The 25707-nt window shown below is 38.0% G+C and overlaps 1 protein-coding gene across 1 annotated transcript in view; it reads right to left on the bottom strand.

The window, feature by feature from the left end:
• Nucleotides 1-25707, bottom strand: part of ROBO1 (roundabout guidance receptor 1) — a 312664-nt gene that overhangs the window by 76339 nt on the left and 210618 nt on the right. The window contains exons 4-6 of the mRNA XM_082054528.1: nt 8775-8895; nt 5312-5450; nt 3935-4062 (exon numbers count right to left, since the gene is read on the bottom strand). Coding sequence (XP_081910654.1) covers nt 3935-4062; nt 5312-5450; nt 8775-8895 — 388 coding nt within the window. The remainder of the gene's footprint in view (nt 1-3934; nt 4063-5311; nt 5451-8774; nt 8896-25707) is intronic.

Here is a 25707-nt window from a genome sequence, read left to right as displayed (position 1 = left end):
CACTGGAGCTGTAATTTCCACTAGTATCAGAGAGTAAAGCTCACTTCAGCATAAATTATAAACTTATTATAAAATTAGATGTTAAAAAAGACTAATTAAGTACTGCAAATGGGAGAGAAGCAAATGGAAGTAGTGGAAAATATGGAAAACCTTTGGGTGTTAGATTTGCTTAAAAGCATTTTTATTATTAAATGTGAATTTTGCAGGTTTTTGAAGAAGCCCTAGTTCTATTTCCATTAAAGCTAAAACTAATTTTCTTTTAGAACTGAACTTCTGAGGCACACATTTTTGATAATTTTGTGTCTTAGGAACATGGGCTTCAATTAAATTGCATATAATATCATAATTTCTACAGTCCTGCTTCAAGGCATAAAACTAAGCAAATCACGTAACAGAAATCTCAATGAAAACATGAAAAGCATCTTGCATTTATATTAAATACACAATAAATATAACCAACTTGCTAAGTGCTAAAGCAAATGAGAAATCCACTGGTTCCAGAGATACACTTTTAGCCATTGTTTCCTTTTGCTGAAGCACATCAGCGACTTAGTAAAATATAACGTATTGGTAAAATATAACGTATTGTACTCTGGGCTTCTTCCTGGCACTTTGAATTGACTGGGGTATTTATTTAATAATTAATCATCTCCTGAATTAAAAGCTTCCACATGTATTCAGGAATGTCTCTGGATGTCTTACATATGCACTACATACTGCTGCAAAATGAAAACAGTGGACCAAGACACTTTCGGGAAAATGCAAACAACAGCAGATTACATTTTCTTAACTATTTAATTTTTCAAGGAGTAAGGAAGATAAATTGACAAACAGTCTGAAGGATGAAAATGGTTTTAAGCTTCAACAGTAAAAGACTAAGTGAAGGGTTCAAATACAGAACTCCAAATTTGGTTTAGGAATATGACTGAAATAGCAAAAAACAAAAACAAAAACAAAAAACCAGCATCTGTACTCCACTTATAATCCCCAAAGTTAGAAGTCTGTATAAACGAAAACAGTCATTCCAGTAATTAGAATCTTTGATGCTGGTGCCGTGAGCAGGAAGAACATTAACATGGAACTGATACTCCCTCCCCTCTTTTGCATTTTCTACAATTAGCATCCTATTATATACAGCTGAACTCTCCGAGCTGACAGTTCCTAGTCCGCAGCCCCAGACGGGGCCCGCAGGCTGAGCTGTGCAGTTTTCCCCAGACAGGGAGCACTGCAGGGCATTCCAACATCTGCCACGCCAAGCAGGGTCAGAGCTGAGCTGGAGGTTACATTAACGCCAGCAGATCCAGGGCAGCTCTCTGCTGAGACACCATGTTAGCTGTCCGCCGTGCTTCACCAACACATCCCTCACACCTCGGTATCTCAATCAGCCCCGCTGTTGCACGCTCTGCCTTTTAATACTCTAGATAACCCTGTATCGTGCAGAACATACACGGGTCAACCACAGTGCTTGAGGCCTGAAAACTGACGAGTATAGAAGAGGATGTGTCCTCTTCTTGGCAGCGCTGCCAAGCTCAAGGCCCGAGTGGTGTCCCGAAGGGGCCTGCTGACAGCCATGGCTGCTGCAGGCCACCCTGCACACAGGGCAGCAGCTCCTTTCCTCACACAGACACGCAGCTTCTGGGGGCACCATCAACAACTCTCATATTCATTCTCGGAGTATAGTCTGGCCTGAAAACACCACAGCCTCTTGCTGAGATACTGAGGGGGAAAACCACCCAAAACCCACCAAAAAAAAAAAAGTCAAACCAAGCAAAAAAAACCAAAACCCTCTTTATCCTTTGCTAAATTTAACAGGTCTAAACAGTGGAAGGTATAACTTCTGAGGCCATGATTTGTAACACAGCGCCCTGTTTGCAAAGAAATACCTCTATTTGGCATAGCAGAACACACATCTATTAATCCCTACAGTCAATACATCACATGACAATTAATAAAAGAGCAGAAGATACTCGTCATTTCCATTTCTTAAATTATGGAGAAAAAGCACTATTTGTATGAAAAAAATCTCCTCAAAGAGCTGTGTGTCCACAAACAGTAATAGTAATGTTATCTTGGCACTGAAACAAGATCAAATTTACCTCTCTAGATGGAGCACAGTCAAAAATCTGACCCTTTAGGAGGAAAAAAAGTGTTTTAAACAAGAGAGAAGAGGAGGGGAGGGAAAAAGATAAGGAAAAAACAAAAGGAAAAATGTGAAAAAAATCTGGATGAAAAATGCATGTTTTCTAGAGGCGTCTTTTTTTTTTTCTGCCTATAAAATGAGGTCTCCTAGATACTCGAGTAAATGGATTTTGATCATAATTTACTACATTACCAACTACAAATTGGTCTTACACATTACAGTTTCTCACATCAATCCTTTCTACAAAGACATTAGAACAGACAAATGGCTCAGGAGGTAATCCATTCACACTGGGAAACAAATTATCCCATAACAATATCCGCAGAGCAAAGCTGTTACAATGTAAATATCTACTGTGTAATACAAGTACTTCAAAATAATAAGAATCTTGCTGAATCAAGACTTAGGTTATGATCATGTTTCTTAAAAGTACCATTTTATTATCAAAATTCAAAAGATCTCACTCAAGATCTCTACCATCTACATACTTATGTTGTTTTATATCAACGTAGCACGGTTAACCTAAATGGGATTACAAGAATGTACTTGCTTATTACTTTGAAGAGAACTGCGGGGGACTACAGCTACCAATAGCTTATTTCCAGAAATGTAATTGTTCAACCAGTTATAAAGCAAATTTTGTTAATACTAACATTTTACAAGATTAGCAGCTGAAATGTGATTTTCAGAACAAATCAGCATTTAAAATAATAATTCATTATTTTTCTTCTGAATAAACTGTACTTACTGCTTATGTGTCAATCTTTTTTTCTAAAACACTAAGCATAAGAACTGGTTATTTTGCAAACATAAGATATCAGTTTTTATGTATAAACATCATGGTGACAAACACAACAGAGCGTCTCAAAATTCTTGGTTTTATGAGAGCTTCAGCAAAAGAATTCCTATGTTCCTAACAGTGACAGATGTTAAGGACACCAAATGTTTCTGGTGGAAAATGGAGAGCAGGTTAAGGACAAGACCTTTCCTGTTATAGTAAGTGTGTCAAAACAGAGGTCTGTTACCAAATAAAATAACTTTTAAGCCTATACTTCCCCAAAACTCCATAATGACTAATTCCCACTGAACAGAGAAAAGGACAGGAGGACCATCAGCACTCAGAAAAAAGCATCGGGGTGACATCATTGCCTGTCTGCTGGCCAGGAAAGGAAGAGAGGGATTATCTGAATAGTGAACATCTGGATTGTGTATATAAAGGCAATGAAGGATTTTTATACATATTAGTTCACTGAGTTCCACTGAATTTTTCTCTTACAAAGAAACAGTAGTGCTACGATACGTTTTTATAATGAAAAAGCAGCGGGAATTCCAGTGGTCTGGGTTAGTGTATTAAAGGATACCATTCACTGCTTCTTTACTGTATTTAATTGAAAAAAATTAGGCAAATACTTGAACTTACAACTCTTTCTTTTCAAGTTAAAACAATGTAGTTTGGTAACACTGGTTTTCCTTTTTTCGACAGCATTTCAGATACAAAGACTGTAAGTGGCACGACTCTGACCATACTGAAGTTCAAAACATACTCGCCTCTCCACGTCAGTACTTTGAAGATGGCTTACAAAAAAAATCTTACATGTGAAGTGCTTCAATTTCTTAAGAATACAACTCCAGCCAAATTTATATTTTTGCTTAGCATAGACCTCCTGCATAAGTAGCAACTCTGCTCGTTGCGTATAGATGCAACTAGTTGGTATATAGCAAATCTATCAAGTTACCATGCAAAAAATTCAACTTTATTCTAGGTAAGAGTACTATGTAAAGAAATGTTCTTACCTTGAACTGTTAGAGTTGCTGATGCTTCAGCTTTTCCAACCATATTCTCTGCAACACAAGTATACGAGCCCATGTCTCCTGCCATAACTTTCCGGATTTTCAAAGTATGATCATCACGGATTTCATATCTTTAAATATACATAGTAATAAACAATGAATAGGAATAACAGAACTTTGTAAAGGGCAAAAATATGGTGTGTTTGCTTTCAAATATTTTTATTCCTACATTTCTCTTAGAAAGAAAAACTTGTAGAAATATTTATAAATTGACAATTTAAAAATAAAGTTTTAAAAGCAAAATGTATCCAAATATTTGAAAACCTTACTTTGATTTCATTCGCAATGTGCGTCAGTTTTACTGACGTCAGTAGAATTTCACTGGCATAGTAAAATTGTAAAGTGCTAATGTAAAACATTTTAATTGCTATAACCCTTTTTAACAAGTAAATATAATAATAGTTATTCTCTCTATAATTTTTCCATCTGAACGAAGGAATTTTTTTATATGATTGAAAAGAAAATATTGTTCTTAAGAAGATCACAATTGCTTGAAAGTCAAGATAAATCACAACTCAGTCAATAATTTTTTTTAAAGAACAATGTGGCCTTTTACCATTTCATCTCCTTTTATCACCTTTTTTCTTTTCTTCGTATAATGCAGTCAATATGTTTCTCTTTATGGGAAGTAAATTTTTCTCTTAAAAACACTATGATTTTGATTAAAGCTATAGAATAGATTAACAGGAAGCTGGATTTGGATGACTGGAGCCAAATGTTACGGGTTTTCTTCTTTTTATCCCCTCCCCTAATAGGTTTTTAACTGACTTTTGGGAATTCGTAGTAAATAACTAAATAATCTATCTATCACAGAATGTACTTCTTTTTAATAAGGTGTTTTATTTTTGGTCACAATTAGAGCAGTGGCAGAAACAAAAAAATGTATGTGGAAATTCAACAACAAAAACATGTATAACCAAGGCAGCTTTTTACATTACCAGGCTATATTTTATATCAATTGCAGTTCCAATATATACTTCTTCATGTCGTAATCTGATTTACTATTTGTTACACACTCACCAAAACTTCTAGTAATAACAAAAGGCTCTTCAGGTGAAGAATTAATATGTATCAGATATTACTGACTGAGTTATTTTTGTTGTATTTGTCATGTGTTGTCACAACAAAACCTTGAGAACAAGCTGTTCTTAAGTTTCACTATAAATTATAGCTTCAAATAGAGCTCGATGGTAATTAGAAATCTCTTATTAGATGAGCCAGGCTTTCTCCATTCAAGAAAAATAAATGCTAGCTGTTGAATATCGAATGGTTACATCATCAAGCTAGATGTCACAAAAAAGGTAACTCCATGTACCGCACCTTCCTTTTGGTAACTCCCCATCATCTTTCCTCCACCTTACAGTAGGGACTGGGTCACCTCTTGCCTCACACTTAAACTCCGCACTATCATCCACAGTTACAGCCAAATTACTTGGTCTCTTCACAAAAGATGGTCTCTCTAAAAGGAAAGGAAAGGGGGGAAAAAAAGGGATTAGTCCAGCAGTTCTGTGCCCAAATTGCAATTTTCCCTCAACTGTGACTGTAAGAGTAAGGTGAGCAGGGTGACGAATCTGACGGAGGTGCCTCTGCCACCGCTCCAGTCGCTCCCAGTGCCAGGCAGCAGATGTGCAGCCCTGCCAGTGACCAGATGCTCTCAACAGTGGCTCAGGGTCCAACCACAGACTTCACTGGAGGTTTTGATTCAATGGTGCCTCTAAATTTGAAGGCTAAGTAAGGTCCAGCACAGCATTTCCATGAGGTTGCTTGCAGGTGTCAGCAGCAGCTAGTGTTCGATGCAATCATTTCCAACGCTACATTAGAAAGACAACGTTTTCTTTCACTAGCACACATAAAATAAAACAAGACAGAAAAACCCACAATGTCCTCTCATTGAGAAATTGCTGTTATCCCTGACTTAAATTTTAGGACATAGATGACCCCAGTCCTGGCTCATCAGATTAACTGCCGCACACTTTTTCTCAGAAACAAAACAGGATGTCAGTACCGGCTGTGCTACTTTGGCAACCCAGCTACTAGCTGGAAATTTCAGGAAAGGAACTGACACACTTTTTTACCTGTAAAAGGGTTCAAAGCTTTACAGTGCTGGGCTATTCATGGTTTAATAGTTTCACACCAGGCTGGAGTGCAGTGAGGTTTGCACATACACAAGGAAAAGTGTTTTTTGCAATTTCTGGGATACTCCAGGAAGCATTATCCATATCGAAAGGCAGCAGCCGATGACAACAGGATGTCCATAAGAGAAGAGGGAAGGTTTAACTTGAGAGTGCTTGGCAGGTTCCTTTCCCTAAGGCAGATGACCTTTTTGCCTATAAACCTGTGAAAGCTCTGAGGGAGTTGAGAAGGCATTTGCGTGTTTCGACTTGTATGTATTAAAGATATAAATATCATCTCCCTGGAAGTGGAAGAATCTGAAGCCATTGGCACAATCAGGAAGTTAGAATACCCAAAGATATGACACAGATTTCTCATAGGGGTACAAAAGCACCAGACAGAAGGATAAAGAGGCAATCCTATATTCTTAGTGTCTCACATTTGTGTTTGAAAAAGGTAGTTCTGAATATTATTTGGACTTTGTAGGTTAAGGTAGAGAGATTCAGTATTACAAAACCTTAGTGAATGGTTCAAGTAAAATGTGAACTGAACAAAACCCTATAAAAGAACTTCCGTTATTCTCGAGGATGTCCAAATCAACTGGACACTAGTTTTGTAGAAAACTTACCTTTGCTTGCAATGCTAGGCAAATCATGTTAGAACGAAACAGCAAGTTGATATTTAAGCTGCCAGTTCTAGCCTAGGTTGATATACAAGAAGTGAGAAATAAAAGAGAGACCTACAGACATGAATCTAGCTGTCAATTAAAAAAAATACAAATACAGACTTCCCTCCACCCTCCCCAGCTCCTTTCTTGTAAGTGTAGTAAAACCACAATCTAAATGTAAGAAAATAACATTCTGGATTAAACGACGGTTTATTCAGCTTAATTATGCAAGAGAAATGGACTGATGCGGTAAGGCCAGGACTTACAGGACAACAGCAAACACACAAGAGGCACAATGTTCTCTAGATCGGTTTCCTAAAGGCAGAGTAATAGCCCGAGGCCTTTTGTCTGCCCGTTCATAACACTCTTACTCAAACCTATAAATGGGTAAGGGAATTCAGCACTGATTTAAGTATCTATCTTCATCACACAACTATTTGGTAAATACAAGGAAAGCTTAGCAAGGATCACTTTGAAACTTTCTAGTATTACCACTTCTGGCATGCAATCCTCTCTCTGATCTAAAGCAGAGACCTAAAAGCAAAAGTTCAACATCTAAATAACCAAAACCCATAAACAGATGATTTATGTTGAAAGATTTTAATATATGAAGTTGGCATGTTTCTCATACTTTTTGACGCATATCTAAGGCCCGAGTTGAAAGAATGAGGTGTATTAAAGATTTCTAGACACAGACTGATAAGACATTTAAAGCTTTACTGTCCTGTTTGAAAGGAAAACCTCACTAGTTTTCACAGGGCGAAACTCAAAAATACATTTGAAAGGAAAATTAGATGAAGGAAAAAGCAAAGAAGGCCTCTCCCTGCAATGCGTCCCTCTTACAGGTGTTTAGCAGGAGCAATATTTTCCAGCTTGGATTACATAATGTTCCATGCCACGATTCCCTGGTTAGTACCAGACTAGTGATGAGCAATTAACTGGTACAGCTAACTAAGAGCCCAGTGTCAGGACTTTACTCATGTAACGACAACTTCCCTTCAATTCTAGATTTTGCTTGGAAGTTCTGAAAGTCTATTTGACAAAAAACTTCCTCTCCAAGTGCTTCAAAGATGTCTATAAGTTAAAAAAAAAAAAACAAACACAAACATTATGGTGGATCACAGGAAGTCTTCCTTAGCTTCTAAAAAGTTACACGCTATCTTGCTGGATATTCAACAACTATAAGATGTTTTGTTATGGAAAACCCTGCTTCAAATAAAACTGTGAACAGGACTTCAAGTTGCCCAAGATCTAACTCTAAAAAGTAGTGAAGACAGATAAAAGTGCCAAAGACTGAGAAGACAGATCTTAAATTTGAAATTTTTTTTTTTTAAAAAAACCATGGCTTGGATGTTCTCATCCTGTGATGGTATCTACTCTTCCTGCAGAAACAATTAAGCTATCTCAAGCCTCTCCTCTACTTTAAAGCAACATGGGACACATTTTGAATGAAAACTACCAAAGATGCATCTACAGTGATAATGAGGAAATTCTCCCATACCAAAGGTATTCCAAGATCGCCCCTGGCATTACAGTTTCTTTTCTGCAAGAGCAACAAAAAAAAATGCAATTTTCAGCTAAGCTCAGTTATCTTAACTGGAAATGTATGTTGCAATGCTGAGAGGAACTATCATTAGGATCACTTGACCAAGTACACCTGTTGTATATTTACAACACTAAGCACACAGAACTATAAATGAAAGGATAACAATTTAGAGCAAAAATTGTAGAACAATTCTGATTTTCTTCAATGACAGGGAAAATTAAGCTCCTTAGTGACGTTAATTTTTGTTTTACAATACTGATCCAGTCAGTGGACACTGGAATTATTTTAGTTTGAGAACTAAGAAAGTGCCTTCCAACAGCAAAGCCAGCCCAAGATGGATTGCAAAGCCATTAAATAATTTTCAACATAAACACTGAAAAGGAAACAGATGAGAATTATTCCTAAAAAAGTGCTTACTAGAAAAAACAACAGTTGGACATTTTTATCAACAGTCTTACCTAAAACAGTGAGCTCCGCAACTTCACTTTCACGTTCTCCAACCATATTTGTTCCAACACAAACATATTTGCCAGCATCATTCTTTCTGGTGTATGTGATCATAAGCTTTCCTCCTCTGATCTAGGACAAATCAAGAATAATAATATGAACTAACGGTTTAAGAATATTTATTAACTTGAAAAGGTTTTGCTACAGATGACGAAAAAAACAAGCTATGAGTTATTTTCCAAATCATACAAAAAAAGTGAAAAAATTTTACTACTAATGTAGTGTCCTCCCCCTATGCAAAAAGCTTGCCTCTTAGTTTTACATCAGTATTTTAAAGCCTTTAAGATTGAGAACCCTATTACTCTTTCCTTCATCCTGTATAATGTAACACTGGCTGTTCAACAGCCTGTTTAATGCTTGTTGGCCAGAAGGACTACAATTCCTTCCTATGCACTACTGCAGTGTGATATAATCAGGTGGAGAGCAAAAATTAGCACTAGACATAAAACCTATTTTCACATCAAGTGCTGCAATTACTTTTTCTTGACAAGAAATACGTGTACATTATCCTACTGTTGGTCATGCTCATTATTATTCATGAATTTTGTGTTTGTTTTTGTTTTCATTTCTAAAGGAAGCGAAGGAAATTTTCTATTCTTTAGTTCTTCACCTTTGAATAAGCAATTTTAAAGGCTGATAAGCAGCTGGGCAGAAGCAATTAAGTTCTTACTGGGAAATGAATAACATTCTGCGTTTAATTCAGAATTCAGTTTTCAGGAGATAACAGAATTCCAGTAACCCCTAAATTAGAAAACATACTTCCCCTTTGTGATTCCAAATCTTATTATTTTATTTTAAAATATATATCAAATGCATATGAAAATATCTGTTTTCTCTTTAAAAAGTCTTTATTCTCCCATTTGATTGACAAAATGGTTGAACAAGTTTCAAAGTTCACCAAAATGCAGCAAAATTTGTGTACGCAACAGATTTTGTACCATATTTCCTTTAATACACGGAAACATGACTTGATTACATGAATTACATTTTTAACGGACATACACTTATGAGTCAGATCACATACGAAAACCACTGCAGTTCAAGGCATGGGTGGAAGTAAATAATAAATAAAAAAATAAAATTAAAAAAAAAAAAAAATGAAGCTACATCAAAAGGTCTAATGTGGTCAGTGACAAGGAGGACAGTGTTCCCAATATGAGATATTTTGCTCCAGTTCCCTAGAGCTAGTAACCTATCCGTGAAAATTCTACATTTTGAGCAGCGTTGGGATCTTATTATCATTGTAAGATGTACGTACACAACGATGACAGTTATTGAGATAAACGAACATGCACATGTAACGTAGATAGTGTTGCATACAAATTTCATGTTGTTGCCTTTGGCGCTCATTGTGTGAGAAAAGATATGTCCTTTATCATCTAGATATCTAGTAACGCTGAAATTTCAACAGGGATTTGAGGCATGAACAGTGAAAAAATGAAGGTGACCTGCACATACACGTTTTTAGATTGTTGACTGCCTGAAATAGTAAGCATGAGAAGAGAATGAAACATATTACTAAAAGTCTATCTATATCTATTCCTGTTTTCCATCTCCCTAAATCACAGAAAGCTATTTATTTCCAATTAATCTATGCAAAGAATTATAAAAAAACATTTTTACATGCAATTTGGAGCATTACTATATCCAGGTTTATATGTAGAAACATATACTTCTCATGTATATCAATCCTGAATGCACTGGATTTAACAAAGCAATGTATTTGCATATCACAAGAATTTACCATCTCAGCTGATGATTTCAAGGCCCTGTAAACTGAAAGCAGTGATTTTCACACACATCCTAAGAGTTTAAGTCCTACTGAAATTCAGTAGCACTTGTTCTCTCTGTGATTTTGGCACTTCAGAAAATCCCCTTCAAACTCATTACAATATGACGCAACTGTGTATTTTGCACAAATTGTAACTTCCAGCAAGAATTATCCTGGGAATTTCTTCTAGGAACCACCCCAAGACCCTCTTCAAAGCACAGATGGAGAGAAACATTACAGCAGAAACACTGGAACAACTGAAAAGTCATTGAAAGTTGCTTTTCTTCCAAGTTATTTGGGAATTACAGAAGAAAGAAAAGGCAGAGGAAACATTCCCTCGTGGAGGTTGAGACAGACTTGCAAAGATGTGAAATGCCTACTGAAGGAAGTCATGCTTCCAAGATGAAATTCTGAATGCATTTAGTTTATTTTTCCTAGGGGTTTTCCTTTGTTGGTCTTGTTTGTTTGTTTTCCTTAAAACAGAAGGGTTTAGAACTTTAGCTACAATAATGGCTATGCGACATTAAATTGTGATGAATTACACAGTTACAATAAAATATACAGGGGCGTGTGGAATTACATATGCGTGTAACTAGTGCATTCACAGATGGCTGGAAGAAAGCGTTCTTCCTCTGTTGGGTCACTGCCCAAGTTTTGCATTAAATTTTAACAATTAGGTACCCAGCATCTCAGTAAGATTCATCAAGCCCTTCCATTAACAAGACATTGCAAATCAAATCTGTAGCTATGACAAACTTACATTCTCTATGTGCAATGTTTACTACTTTTTTTCCTCAATAGGAAATCCTAGAAATACTTATGGACTGTAGACCAATGGCTTTAAGTAACAAAGTACTCAAAGAAATACATGTATGTGCATTTTTGTAGGAACACATAAAGAATCACTGCTACATTTCTTTGTCTTACTAAGTTCATATCCAGTATTTAGAGCAGTAAAGAGCCAAATCACGTTTGGGGCAGCATCTGAAATGCTGCAAATTAGAATAATTCATAGTCTGTAGATACTTAACCATTAATCAGGGCGTTTTAATTTCAGTGGTTTGGCTCTTCTCATATTTGTGACCCTGCCCCCAGGATACACCAGCTGGACTTCACAGTAGTAAATGATATAATGGTTTGAAAAAATGACAGACAGTGTAACATTTCACCTTAAACCTCCAGAAGAGCTGTTACCACATTGAACACAAAGAGAAGTCCGTTCTTCCCAGTAAACAAGATATAGCAAACAGTTTTATTACACTACTCTGCGTATCATGGGAAAAGAATTGCTTTGCTAACTGCCAAAGCCTTAAGCCCAATTTTGAAAAGACGGAAGTAAGTATTATATTTCATTTATACAGAAATGATGCCAAGGCACTCTTTGACTTTTCACGCCTCTTCAAGGTTTTGTTGTGTTCTGTGCCTACCAGTAAATTTGCTAGGGCTGTGCAGGTAGAGAATGCAAGAACAGCACTGAATACTGATGAGAGAAAAGGATTGTGATCAGCGGTTCACAGATGATCTTCAGATGCCTGTCACACGTATGGATTGTTGTATGTCTGTTAAGAGAAGATGTGATAGCATAGTGACTCACAAAGACTTATTGAAAGCTATTTTCTATGACCTGCCTGCCTGACCATATTATGCTCCTCATGAGTGAATTGTTCATTCAAGCAAGTCCACTTCATTTATTTCTTTAAACAATAGTCAGAGATGTTCATACAGAAAATTCCAGGCACCCACAGAGTTAACTAGGTCCAGAACTGTAAATTACGGCCACCCAGCAGCAGAAAATCATATACAAATAATGAATCAACTCCGTCAGCCAATAAATCAAATCCATAAAAACTTACCCAAGGGTTCTACAGCATAACACCAAGTATTCAGTATAGCTGTACGCATATATATATATACTCATCCTAAGACCATATTTCATGTACCTATGCGTGTTGTGTGTGCGTGTGTAAATTTCTCTAAATCCATTCCCAACTGTCAGCATTAGGAAATATTTTTATATATGTGGGTGATTCATTTACTTTTCACAGAAATGTGATATGAAATATGAGAAAGAATGAAGTCGTGAGAGAAATGCTTAGGAAGTCCAAATGCAAAGGTGACTGACATTTTTTTTAACTACAGTTAGCTCATAGTTTCATTCTATGTAATAAATGAAATCTGCTCTGCTGCAAAACAATTTTAAAGCAAATTTAAATTCACAAGAAAATGAAATTTAGACTGCAGAGTAAAATATTGACCTCTATACTGGCAGGGCTTCTGCGTATGTAATATCACAAATTTCACATATTTCAGTCTTTTACAGTACAGCATACATAACATTACTTCTTTTTTTCAAATGAAATGTGACAGGTATGTGATATTAACCTGCCAGACACAATCTGTGCTTTAAAACAGTACCATCTCATTACGAATGACAATAAAACAGTTGAAGAACAAGGTGAGTACAGGCAATTATAATTAATAGTGTCACTGATGGTAGATACAAGTACAATGGAGCTTTTGTTTCTTAGTTAGGAAACACAAAGTTTGCTCATCCCCCTCTATGTGATCTAGCATCTCAAAACAGATTAGTATATCCATATTATGACTTACCATTGCATCATAGACTATAAGGCATGGAATGTCAGCAATGGAAAACAACTATTTTAGTGAAGTTGAGTAAGAGTATAAATTAATAACTATCTTAAATTTTTATTTAAAAATGTGTATAATTTTGTTCAAGACTTGTGAATCCCATGTATTTTTCCCTACCTACAATAGCATGCTTACATATCAGACACTAGACATCAAAACGTGTTTGGAAAAGGTCTTCAACAATGATTAAAGTTCGTTCTTGTTCAGCTTCAAAGTTCAGACTGAGGAGTCTGTCCAGCTTTCGATTCCTTTCTCTGGGACCCCAGCAAGGTACATGATGCCTCCTCCAGATCAAACACACAAAAAATTCTATTTGAAGTTTAAAACATACTTTCAAGTGGTATTCCCATGCCATAAATCTGTCATGACAAAGTGCAAGTCAATTACTCCCTCCTACCACACAGACCAACAAAACAGTCCTGCAATGATGACAGGCCTGAAGGTGGAGTTTATAAAGGATGGTGTAAAATGCATAGGGAGATAGCTTTGCTTAAAAAGAACAGATAAAACGACAATCGATTCAAGCTGCTGCTTCTGGCTCCCCTGTCAATCTGGCCAAGATACATCAGAGTCAGAATCGGATTCAAGTTCGCTCATGAGATGGCCTTCCCCTCTTTTATAGCCTCGTTATTAATGGCTGTATCTGCAAGACGATGGGTATCTACAAAGGCTTGTGGGTAACCTGTATCCTGAATTGTTTGGTGACTACAGAGGGAGCTGAAGGTTATTCAGCACTTGGCATTATCACAAGACACCAAATATCAGAATTACTGTATGTATTTGACACTTCACCCAACTAACAAGATCATGGAATCAGCCAAGACATATGCAGAATGTCATTAATCAGCTTCAGAAAAGAAATATCCATACCTCAGTATATACAATTTCCAGAAGTTTAGAACTGTAACAGTCCAAAACTTACTTTCTACAAACATCCGGCTGTTGTTAATCACAAAGGAAGATTTAATTCAAAATAGGCCATTTTAACTCACATTAATCAGAACTATTAATGAGAACTAATTTCTGATCAGACCACGATGTTCATATGAAAATATTCAAACCAGTAAAACACCTCCCTGAAATATTTTCACAGCTACAGTAGAAAATATTTACTATGCAATACTTTCTTTCTTATTATAAACCAAGATGAAAATCCTCCTACAACAAAAACATCTTACGACTACCTTAATGGTCTTAAATCTGCTTTACCAAGATCTAAGAAACTTAGAAACTGTTTTTCACAGTGCTATTTACCGAGTAGAGAAAACACACTAAACATAACTAAAACAGGCAACACATAAGCACATCCCGTGGATCAGTAAAAAATATATGGAAATAATCAATCTTTCTTCAACACCCAAAGAAAGCCCAGCTGAGCCAAACATGGGAAAAATGACGATGACAATATTTCTGTAGAAGTGTAAATTTAACCTCATGCATGAATCTCCCCTGGATGCAGTGGTCCATTATATGGCTTTCACTGCAATCAGTGCCTGAAATCGGAAATAAAAGTGAACTTGAACTGAACCTGGTGTCTGGTATGTCTTCATTTCTCTCCCCTTAAGCAAGTTGCATGATTTGAAGTATCTGTTACACAGGAATTTTCTTTTAAGCATCACCACCACTGTGCTATTTACACACCTCCAAGGATAAAAATCCCAGACCAGCTGGGGTTCATTTGCCACACAAAATCTCTCAGTTTTTAATTATGTTACCTAAAGTATCACAAATGTAAAACAGAAAAATAATCCTAACAAACCACAAATCTTAAAACATCTAAAAAATTCCTACCTGGTAACTATAAAGGAAACAACATAGCCCAAATCTACAGAGGAATTTAGCAGCCTGTTTCCCACAGAGAGTGCCTACACTGCAAAAGACAGACCCCCAAGCCCACTGCGGGGCTGTCTCAAAGTCACCAAGAATGAAGCCAAGGGCAGGTCCACGCTGGCTCTCTGGGGACCACAAGGGCCCATTTACACAACCAGGTGAGACCAGCAACCCTGCACACTGCAGAGTCCACATAAACCCTGCAGACAGCACGGGAAGGGTGGAGGGGGCAGGAGTAGCACCACCAGGCCATTTCAGAGGGACTCTGCTGCTGATTTCAAGGGGACTTCAGTCCCTAACCATCATTGTAGATACTGACCAATGTTGCCTTGCTTTTCTAAGACTGGAGTTAGGTTGGCAGGACAATGATGTGGATTTAAGAAAACTCAGTATCACGGCTGTGTTTCCTCAATAGGAAGTTTTCTGCTTTCCCCTAAGGAAAGAGGAGCTGTGCCGACCACAAGTCTCCAACAGCAGAGTCCTAACTTTCAACTTCAAAGCTTAGAAGCATAAGTAGATAAAACTTCACTACGACTTGTAACCTGATGAAGGGCATTTCTCAGGGTACAGATCTCTCACAGCCATCCTGCCAAAAGGAGAGATTTTTCAAGGTCCTCATGTAGGGTTTTCTAAAGGACTTCAAGTTACCAAGAGCTTTGAAGCAATCTACTCTGGGTGAATGTGCTCTAGCAGGTGGGTTGGACTAGGTGATCTCCAGAGGTCCCTTCCAACCCCAGCCATTCTGTGATTCTTCTACAATGAGTCCCACAAGAAACTGAAAGGTCTTTAACATACAAAACCAAGGTTCTCCTAGACTTAAAAGTACAATTGTGAAACAACAGCAACAAAAACATCACTGTCCCGAGAGAAAAGAAATAAAGATTTCTTCAAAATTTTTCTCTTGGCATGACTCTGTGTAGCAGGTCATTATTTTCAGCTTTGGTTTCAGTTATTCAGTGACCTGAGTTGCAGTGGGTTTGTCTCAGACTCCCCCTTGTCTCGAGGAGAGGGCACATCCCCTCCAAGACCGGCTGCCCGCTGCCGGTTCCCAGCAAAGCGGATGAGAATCCCAGGCGTCTGGATCCTTCCCATGACCATTGTGCTTCCTGCACTCGATGGCTTGTGAAGGTTTTCCCCCTGGAGCTGGTGCAGCAGCTTCCCAAGGAAAGGAGGAAATTCTGCCTTCCTCTGGGGGTAAACCTGAACCCTTGATGGCACAGAATATAAGCTGGCAACAAAAGTAAGCAGAATTTGTCACAGGTGGCAAAAAGGCAGTGGATTCTTTCATACATTTCCAAGCTGGTATTTTCACAGTTTTAGATTTTGAGATAGATTTGACTTCTCATTCAAAACATTTTATTTTGAATCTTTACAAATTAGTTTACTTCACAAGAATTGTTGGCCCTACCAACTATACAGTAGAAACACACAAATATTTTGGAAAACATACCCTTGAAAAAATAGAACGTTTGCTAACATAACTAAAAAACCTACTGCTTCTCTGACTTTTGACCAAGATGGAATGTCATGGAAATGAGACCATGCTTCAAAAAAAGCATATAAACCAGGGCTAATCTTCCATTGCATTTGTCTCTGACTGAGCCTAAGCTTACTAGAAATCTAACTTCTATACTAAGACTATGCTGGACATACAAAGTTGTAAAAACATTAAATCTTTCACATCATTTGTGTAACATTTTTTAAAAAAGGAACACTTGCATGACATTGTTCATTTTTCATGAACAGTTAAACAAAAAAGTCATATATTTACCTGCCACATTTCAGTCTTCCATCAGCAATCACTGCAGCTCTTGTGACTGCAGCACATGCAAATCATAAATCACAGATTTCCTTGTATTTTGTTGTGGTCTGCACACAAGCTTTGTGCTAGAGGACTGAGGTACAAACCTGCAGTGAAATGCAACCACAAGCAAATCTGATTGTAGCTTTCATGTTTTATTGAAGGAACACCGAAAAGTCACTGGGCTAGACATTTCAGCTACAAACAAGGTCCCTGCTTGGAAAATGCTAAAATTTAAACTTAGAACAAGGAAGAAAATGGACAGAGAGGTAAAGACGAAATTCCCCAATGTCCCCAGCCCACATGGCAGCCCTGCATCATTATTTCGCTTTTGTGCTCAACTTTAGACTCTCGAGACAGACTCAAGAGGCAGCAAGTGACCTGCAGATCTCAGTCTATTCACAAATGTTCAGCCCTCTGCTGCCACAGGGGACTATACAATATAAACTGATCTTTAGCAATGGACAGAAAAGCCAGGAGCTACTTGAAGTTTCTTTTACTTTTAAAGTAACTCAGCACAGGTTGCAATCAAACCAAACAAAGCATCCACTGTTCCCATTCTTCATTCGTACTGGGATCATTGCTCCCTGATGCTCAAGACATTTCCCATCACCATTCTTTAGCTATGATACCCTCTGAGAGTTGCTGTTTGCCGGTTACTGCTGGCTTGCCACTGAGAAATACAGCTCCAGTGTCGGCAGGAACAGGCTGCCACCAGTTCTGCTCTTCCCACTCAGCCCTTGCTTTTTGAGCGGCAAACCGCTTATTGCTCAGTGTGTAAATGGAAGGGGTTACACTGCAAACAGCCAAGGAGACTAGAAAGGCTGAAGCCCGAAAAATGGTGCCTCTCTCCTTGTCTGGGCTGGGGGCTGTCTGAGCTATTCAGGGGGCTCTGGAGCCCTGCTGGGATAATTGCTTCCTTTGCAGCAGTTTCTTGCTATTCCTCTCAGATGCCACAGTGGGTTTAAACTCCTGCCATAAGTTTTGTTGTTGTTAAAAGGGTACTGTAAACTGCACCAATGGAAAAGGGGGAGAAAAACCAAGTGACTGGAAAAAGGGAAAAACTGTTCTGGACACTGGAAATATCAGCTGCTTGACTTTTTCCATTTGTATTTACAAAGCAAAGTAAACTACGACCTAGCTTGCCAAGTTCTCTATGGAAATCAGTGTCTCCTGTTTGTGGCAGTTTGCTGTTGGTGGAATGGGCTTGTAAAAATGGCAGAGAAATTGAAATTACTCAGCACTTTAGTTTTCCCAGTTTTTCTTGTGGCTGAGTACATGCCTATTTTTACACTAGTACTATCCTAATATAAGTAAGAAGCTTTGATGTGTAAAAACACATAATGAATAGGAAGTTATCTTTACTGAAAACTAGAAGTGTTACCAGATCAGATTTCAGCTCCTTTGGTACAAATTACCTCTTTTATGACAGCAACAGGAAGTTAAAAACTGCAGTCACATTCCCATAGTAAACCTTCCTCTCTAAAAACAGCCACACCACGCTTCTAAAACAGACAAAAACTCAAATGTTCGGTCTGAAGTAAACACTTAACTTTTAAATATATTACTTTTTCTTCACCAGCTACTTAGAATGACAAACAGAAAAGAAGATATACCTATGTATTTAAAAGACTCATCTAACTAACATCCTGGCCAAATTTTTCAAAAGCAGATGGCAAAAGTTAGGAGTCCTTGGTTGCTGGGTAAGGTAAGGGGCAGTCATCACTTCTGACTACCAGATGGACATGCTGTTTATGTCTAGATAGTCGAATTTGCAATTCCACATTCAAAAGCTGGTCCTGAATGCACTGCCTGTAGCCCATAGCACACACCACACTGAGTGCCTTCCTGACCCATTGGGTGCCATTGACAAACGGGATGTGTAAGAGCTGCCCTCAGCTGAAGGGTACTCCAGCTCACCACTCCTGATGTACTGTAACTCAAATCAGCGCTCCAAATACATAAAAATATTTCTAGGAAAAATATTTATGACTACTATTTCTCTGTGTTGTTCCCATTACTGCACATTCTTCCTTTGCTGGATTCCCTCCCATGCTGATGCACCTCAAGGCAAAGTAAGGAAAATGATGCAAAACCACACACCAAGGAATGCTGGGGAAAGCTGATGTATGTGAAGAGGCATAGAAGACAGTATTTAAAGGATTGTCTTGATAGCATCTATGCAAACAAAAGCTTTTCAATAAGCTTCCTTAGTTGTCTTGCCTACTTTTCCAACACAAACAAACATTAACAGGATCAACCACTACTGCAATATGTAAACAAATTTCACTAGGTCACATCAGCACCCTGATGACTGAACCAAGGTGTAACGTTACCCAAAATCTTGCTAACAGCAAAGTTCACTCTTTTTTTATCTCAGAAGACACGTTTGTTCCAACAAAGATCCACTGGTTTTGCTTATTTATGTCCAAAAAGGCAACAAAATTATACTTGCTACCCTTGCAAATTCATATTGAATTGAAGACTAGTAATGGGGGTTTCAAATATTAAATACATAAAACTTTCAGAAATTAAGGAAAAGTTCTAAAACCCTTCAAGTATGATAAGCAAAAAACCAAAATTGTCAGCTGAATGAAGACTTCATCGGTGATTGTTTTGGGTTTGCATGGCAAGGTTTTGGTAGCAGGGGGTGCTCCAGGGGTGACTTCTGTGAGAAGCTGTTAGAAGCTTCCCCCATGTCTGATAGAGCCAGCACCTGGAGCTGCACAAGAGACCAGCTGCTGGCCAAAGCTGAGCCCATCAGTGATGTTGGCAGCGCTTCTGGGATAAGTTATTTCAGAAGGCTGGGGGGAAACTATGGAAGAATAATAGCAGAGAGAGGAGTGAGAACATGTGAGAGAAACAGCCCTGCAGACACCAAGGCCAGTGGAGAAGGAGGGCAGGAGCTGCTCCAGGCACCAGAGCAGAGATTCCCCTATAGCCTGTGGTGCAGACCATGGTCAGGCCGGCTGTCCCCTGCAGCCCATGGAGATCCAGAGTGGAGCAGTTTCACCTGGAGCTCGTGGAGGACCCCACACTGGAGCAGGTGGATGCCTGAAGGAATCTGTGACCCCATGGACACATGGTGTCCAGCCAGGGTCAACTCACTACGGTCCTTTTTGGTGCCCAACGTGGGCCAAAGGAGGAAGAAGCCTGTTCCACCCCTTGCCTTTTGAATCACATATTTAAGAGTTATTATTAAAATCCACATTCATCACACAATCTTAACAATCTTCACAAACTTCACTGACATCAACAAAAATAATTCCCCACACCAAAATCAAAAGAACATAATTACAATAATGAAAGAAAATCGACAGTTTACACACAATACACCCCTTGTCACTTCACCACAATTACAACCACCAAAATTCTCAACAATCTTTCTGCTTTCTAACATTGTTCAGTGCACTGAACATTTGCATTATACTATTAGGCATTATACTTCATGTACTTCATATAGACTTTCTAAGACAGGCGTATTGTTAAGTCTGTTGAAGAAAAAAAAGGAAGCAAAAAACAAAAACCCAAAACCCAACAACAGAGAACAAAGCAAATTTTTCTACTGAAAATGGAAGTCGGTCATGGCCAAAAATGTCAGAAATTCAGAAAATGTTGATATAGATGGAAAAAAAGTGTTCTGATGATTCTCTTCACCTTTCAAATAGTTTTATGTGTTACTACATATTTGACAAAAGTGTCATAAAACCCTAGTGAGTTTCATCCTTTGATGAGATCCACTTTCAGGCTGTTTTGCTTTAGTGGTTTCAGTGGCTTGCAGTGAAATACTACATGTTGCCCTAGACCTAAACTTTGGCAATAAATGTTTGCTGGAATAGAATATGAGTATTTCTACTATATTTCAGAAAAATGCTTAAATAGTACTTAAATTTCCGAATACCAAAATTCTGGAAAATCCAAATAGATTTTAAACTTTCGTTCAAGATCTCTAAGAACTATAGTATAAATGCTATAATATAGATCTTATTACTGACATTTTCAAACATCCATACAAAGAAAAATCTGTTATGCAGGCCATTCAATGTACTGAATATTAAAATATCATATTTTGTGTACTTAGAGTTGCCTTTATTAACATGTTAGATTTTGATCTAGGCTCATTCTGCCCGCACAGCAAGCTAATTTCATAGCTGTGTTGTCGGGAAATACGCCACAAAGGTATGAGCTTATGATCCTAATGATAACTTTTCAACAAATGCTTAGGAGAAATTCACCTTGAAGTGAAGGACTAGGACTGGGTCTCTGCTGAGCTTGACATGTTTGTAGCACAAAGCAGTAACTCTGTTCCTGAGACATGCGAGGAGGTGAAAACCAAAGCAGGAAGAGGGATTTAAGGAGACGCAGGCTTCCTTGAGGAGCGGAAGACCAGAAGCTCATTAAGTAGGGATTTGGAAGCAGGTACACATAGGGAATTCCATCAGAAAGACATTTTAGATATTAAATTAGTCACCTAGGAACATACATATTAGAGTGGTTTCAAGTGTTGTTTCTTTTTCTGTATGATCACATGGCTAAATAAACAATGCTTTTCCTTCTCAGAAAGCTCTTTTGTGTCATGACCGGCTACTGTTCAAGATCTTCCAAAGGGAAATACCATGGGATCACACCTAACTGGAGTTAATGCAGCTGTTACACTGGTTATTATAAGTTTCCAGGCAAGTCTAAGAGAAGGAAAATTACATAAGTCTAAGTGAAAAGGAGTAAGTGATTTAAGGCTTGTTACCTAACAGGTTGTGTTCAGAAAGTTTATGGAGAGGACAGAAGAGGATGCAGCACTGACTCGTTAGTATCCCAAGTCTCTCAATTGAATGTAAAGAGGATGTAGAATAACTTTGTATACAGTCTGAATGCTGCAGGTAGGTTCCTATGTGTAACACCTGTAGACTGCATTTTGTAGAAACTAAGAAGGAAAGAATACAAGGGTAAGACCTAATAGACTATGCGCTGTTTGGGATTAAAAGTAATCTCCTCTGTCAGCAGAACCAAAAAAATGCATTCTCCACTTGACCTGAATAAATAGATCTTATAAAACTTTTAAATAGTAGCTAGTGTCAATACTACAACAAGAATATGCAGAAATCATTTTAAACCATATAGGAGGCAGTATAGGAGGCAGGGTGGTCCTGGTGGACAGCAGGATGACCATAAGCCAGCACTGTGCCCTTGTGGCCAGGAAAGCCAATGGCATCCTGGCGTGTATTACAAGGGGGGTCGTTAGTAGGTCAAGAGAGGTTCTCCTTCCCCTCTACTCTGTCCTGGTGAGAACACATCTGGAATATTGTGTCCAGTTCTGGGCCCCTTAGTTCAAGAAGGACAGGGAACTGCTGGAGAGAGTCCAGTGCAGGGCAACAAAGATGATTAAGGGAGTGGAGCACCTCCCCTATGAGGAAAGGCTGAGGGAGCTGGGGTTCTTGAGCTTGGAGAAAAGGAGACTGAGGGGTGACTTCATTAATGTTTACAAATATTTAAAGGGTGAGTGTCAAGAGGATGGAGCCAGGCTCTTCTCGGTGACAACCAGTGATAGGACACGTGGCAATGGGTTCAAACTGGAACACAAGAGGTTCCACTTAAATCTGAGAAGAATGAGGGTAACAATGAGGTACTCAATGAGGGTAACAGAGCACTGGAATGTGCTGCCCAGGGATGCTGTGGAGTCTCCTATTCTGCAGATACTAAAACCCGCCCGGACACATTCCTGTGTAACCTAATCTAGGTGTTCCTGCTCTGGCAGGAGGATTGGACTAGCTGATCTTTTGAGGTCACTTCCAATCCCTAACATTCTGTGATTCTCTGTGATTCTGTGAATGTTTGGTATCTATCCCTTTTATTATTTCATGAACACAAAACTGATGGCCATAACAGTACCCAGGAGGAGATCTAACATCAAATGGCATATGTGTTTTATCAGAGGACATGCTTGACAAGAATATGAACTTTTATAAGTACACATTTAAAGGGTACAATGTATTAAAACAATGAATTTTAATACATATTCAGAAAATCTCTGACAATAGTTTTCTCTTATAAAAGAGTTCCCTTGACTAGATACCAGTCCCACAGACTAGAACAGTATTTGCAAATATAATTTGCTAGGTTAGCAAATCAAAACCCATTTTAATTATAACCAGCTAATTATCCAACACGGTAGCTTGGTAAGACAATTCCAAATAAACAGTGTCTTTAACCTGTCAGTAGCTAGAACTTACCCCACAAGGCCAATACTTAATCATGTCCTTTTGTCTGTCATCACACACTTTTTTGCACTTTGTAGCTATGTAGACTGTAAGCAACATTTCAGGTATGAATCTGACCATTTTCCAATTTAGAAAGAAAATGCTTCCTCAATTTTTTTATTTTTGCTTAGAGCCATGTAGCTGTTATTTTAACAATTTACAAAAAACAGAGATAAAGTTGTAAGTTTTAAAATTTCACATCTATTTTAACACAAAATTAGGAAGAAATATAATTCATTCGAAAGAATCATGCAAACATATTCCTATGAAACTGCAGTGTGAGACTGAGGCTTCTGTTTCACTTGTCTGAAATGGCGTAGGTTGATAAAGGCTCCAAATGAACAGGTATCGCCAACATCACAAGCTGTAATGATGTGTTAACCTTGGTGACAGTCAGAACAGAAGAGTCAAAGGTTCAGCTGGCATCCCCAGGGATGATCCTTCAAGGTGAATTTGAGACTCATTGACAGGGCAGCACACTAAAACTGACACTGCAGTCTAAGACACGTATATGTTACAAAGATGAATTAATGCCTTTTTCTTCAACCTTATATTCATAGCAGTAGAAGAAATGGCCTTTGTTAAGATGGTTAATGCATGGACAACACAGTTCTCCACCAGCTGAAATTGTAAAACCAAACATTTTCAAAGGTTCTACCTTCTATTTTTAAATCGGAAATAATTAGCAAAGCAGGCTTGCAGGTTTATTTGTTCTGGTTGCTCCAGCTACTCTTAGTTTTGAAAATTTGAAGTTATTTTCCCATGTGCTACTTAAAATGTTCAGATTGCTAAAATTAAGATTTCTTCTCCTACTGAAAAAACTGTTACAACTACCTACATTTGTTAGCTTCAAGAATAACAGATACAATAGATGACTTTTTTTATCACCAAAGTCTTTTGTTTTGGATGACAAAAGTAAAGTAACAGCAGTCACCTCCAGGTGAGTAATTCCTAATATTTAAGAATGACAAATGTGAAAGATACCAGCAAGTCATATAACATGGAAAATTTCTTAGCAGAAAGTCTCAGTAGGATGAAAATGAGAATGAATATGTAGTATTTCCATAAAACCCCAGCTGGGAAAGTAACTAGATGACAAACAAGCCAATAAGAAAAAGTGAAGCAGTAACAACAACAGCAACTGAAAAATGAAGACTATCAACTCATTCAGTGCTCCAAAAAGTGGCTTCTCCCTTGCTGTAAAATAAACTATTATATATACTTTCTTGGAAAGGGTGAAATATTAGTCTCGGTGAAGACAATGGTAATAATCACAATGATTTCCATAATGCCAGAATTTCACACTGAGAGTTTTGGACGTGTGTAAAGTATATTTTCATGAAACATACTAATCATAGTCATTGTGAATGCAAATTTCCCAGAACTTATAATCATGTAAAATACCTACTATAAAAACATTCCTGGTTTCTTAATAAACTTTTGAGATCCTTGAATACCAGGGACAATAATTTCAAAACCACTTTGATGCTTCAGCATATCACTTGAATGGTAAAGACATGCTTTTGTTAAAATAACATCTCAAAATGCTTGGAGCTGGGCTAGATCCAGCAAGTATTACACAGTCACAAACACCTAGAGCGAAGCATGGCTTGAGCACATAAGTGAGAATATTGCTCTGCTCTTTTGTCTACAAAAATGAGCCTATTCATGGTTTAGGATGGAATAACACTTTGTGCTTCGGTAAAGTGGCACAACGTAGCTTTGTTGCAACACTGTCAGGCTGCTTTACATGTATGAATGAATTCAGTCCCACGACTCATGAAATGCTGAATAAGAAGTACTGAACGACTTCAAGGCTTGCCCAAAGTCACACAGGAAGATTGAAGAAGCAGCAGTACAGCAATCTGCTTTGCTTAGCTTGCAGACTTTCTACCTCAAGGCAATCTTTCCTTTACTGTACAGTAATTTTCTCAGTAGGAAAATGTTCTGCAGCTCACTTTTAAATATTGTGTTGCAATGAGTGTATAGCCTCATGGCAAAAACAGCTTACCTTTAATTCTATTCAGTGTACAGGTCTGCCAGAGAGCAGAACCACTCACTCCTGGAATCTGGAATATCTACCATGAACTGAAAAATAGCTTTAGTCAGCTACCTGAAGCTCCTATTGTAACGCTTGCCCCTAAACAAGAAATCTTTTTCCTACTTGATTTGCATCATGTCTTACTCTAAGAGAAATGCTCAAACTGAACACTAGAGTTCAAAGTAGCCCTAAGAAACAAATGGTTTCAGATGAACACAAAGAGCAAGATCTATGGAGGTTGAAATGTGGGCCGTGGTGGAGGGAAGCCCAAGCCATCATGTCAACATCTTTTGCTTTCAAAAACTTGGCATTCTGAATGGCACAACCACTTGGAAAAGCAATGATGCAAAATACAGAAACTTACAGTTAAGTGATCTTGAGTCATCTCTATGGCTAGTTTCAAAATTAATATATTCCATGTAGCACTAAAAATATTTCAAGACATACACCAGGAAAGCATTTAACTTCCTCAAGTTTTACTTTTTTAACAGTATTATTTTCCCTGGAAGGTTTGTGGAGGTTTTTTTCTCTCTTA

Source organism: Streptopelia decaocto (assembly GCF_964273445.1).
Source record: "Streptopelia decaocto genome assembly, chromosome: 1".
NCBI lineage: Eukaryota > Metazoa > Chordata > Aves > Columbiformes > Columbidae > Streptopelia > Streptopelia decaocto.
The sequence above is the reverse complement of the archived record's forward strand: the minus strand, read 5'-3'. Positions and strand labels throughout refer to the sequence as shown.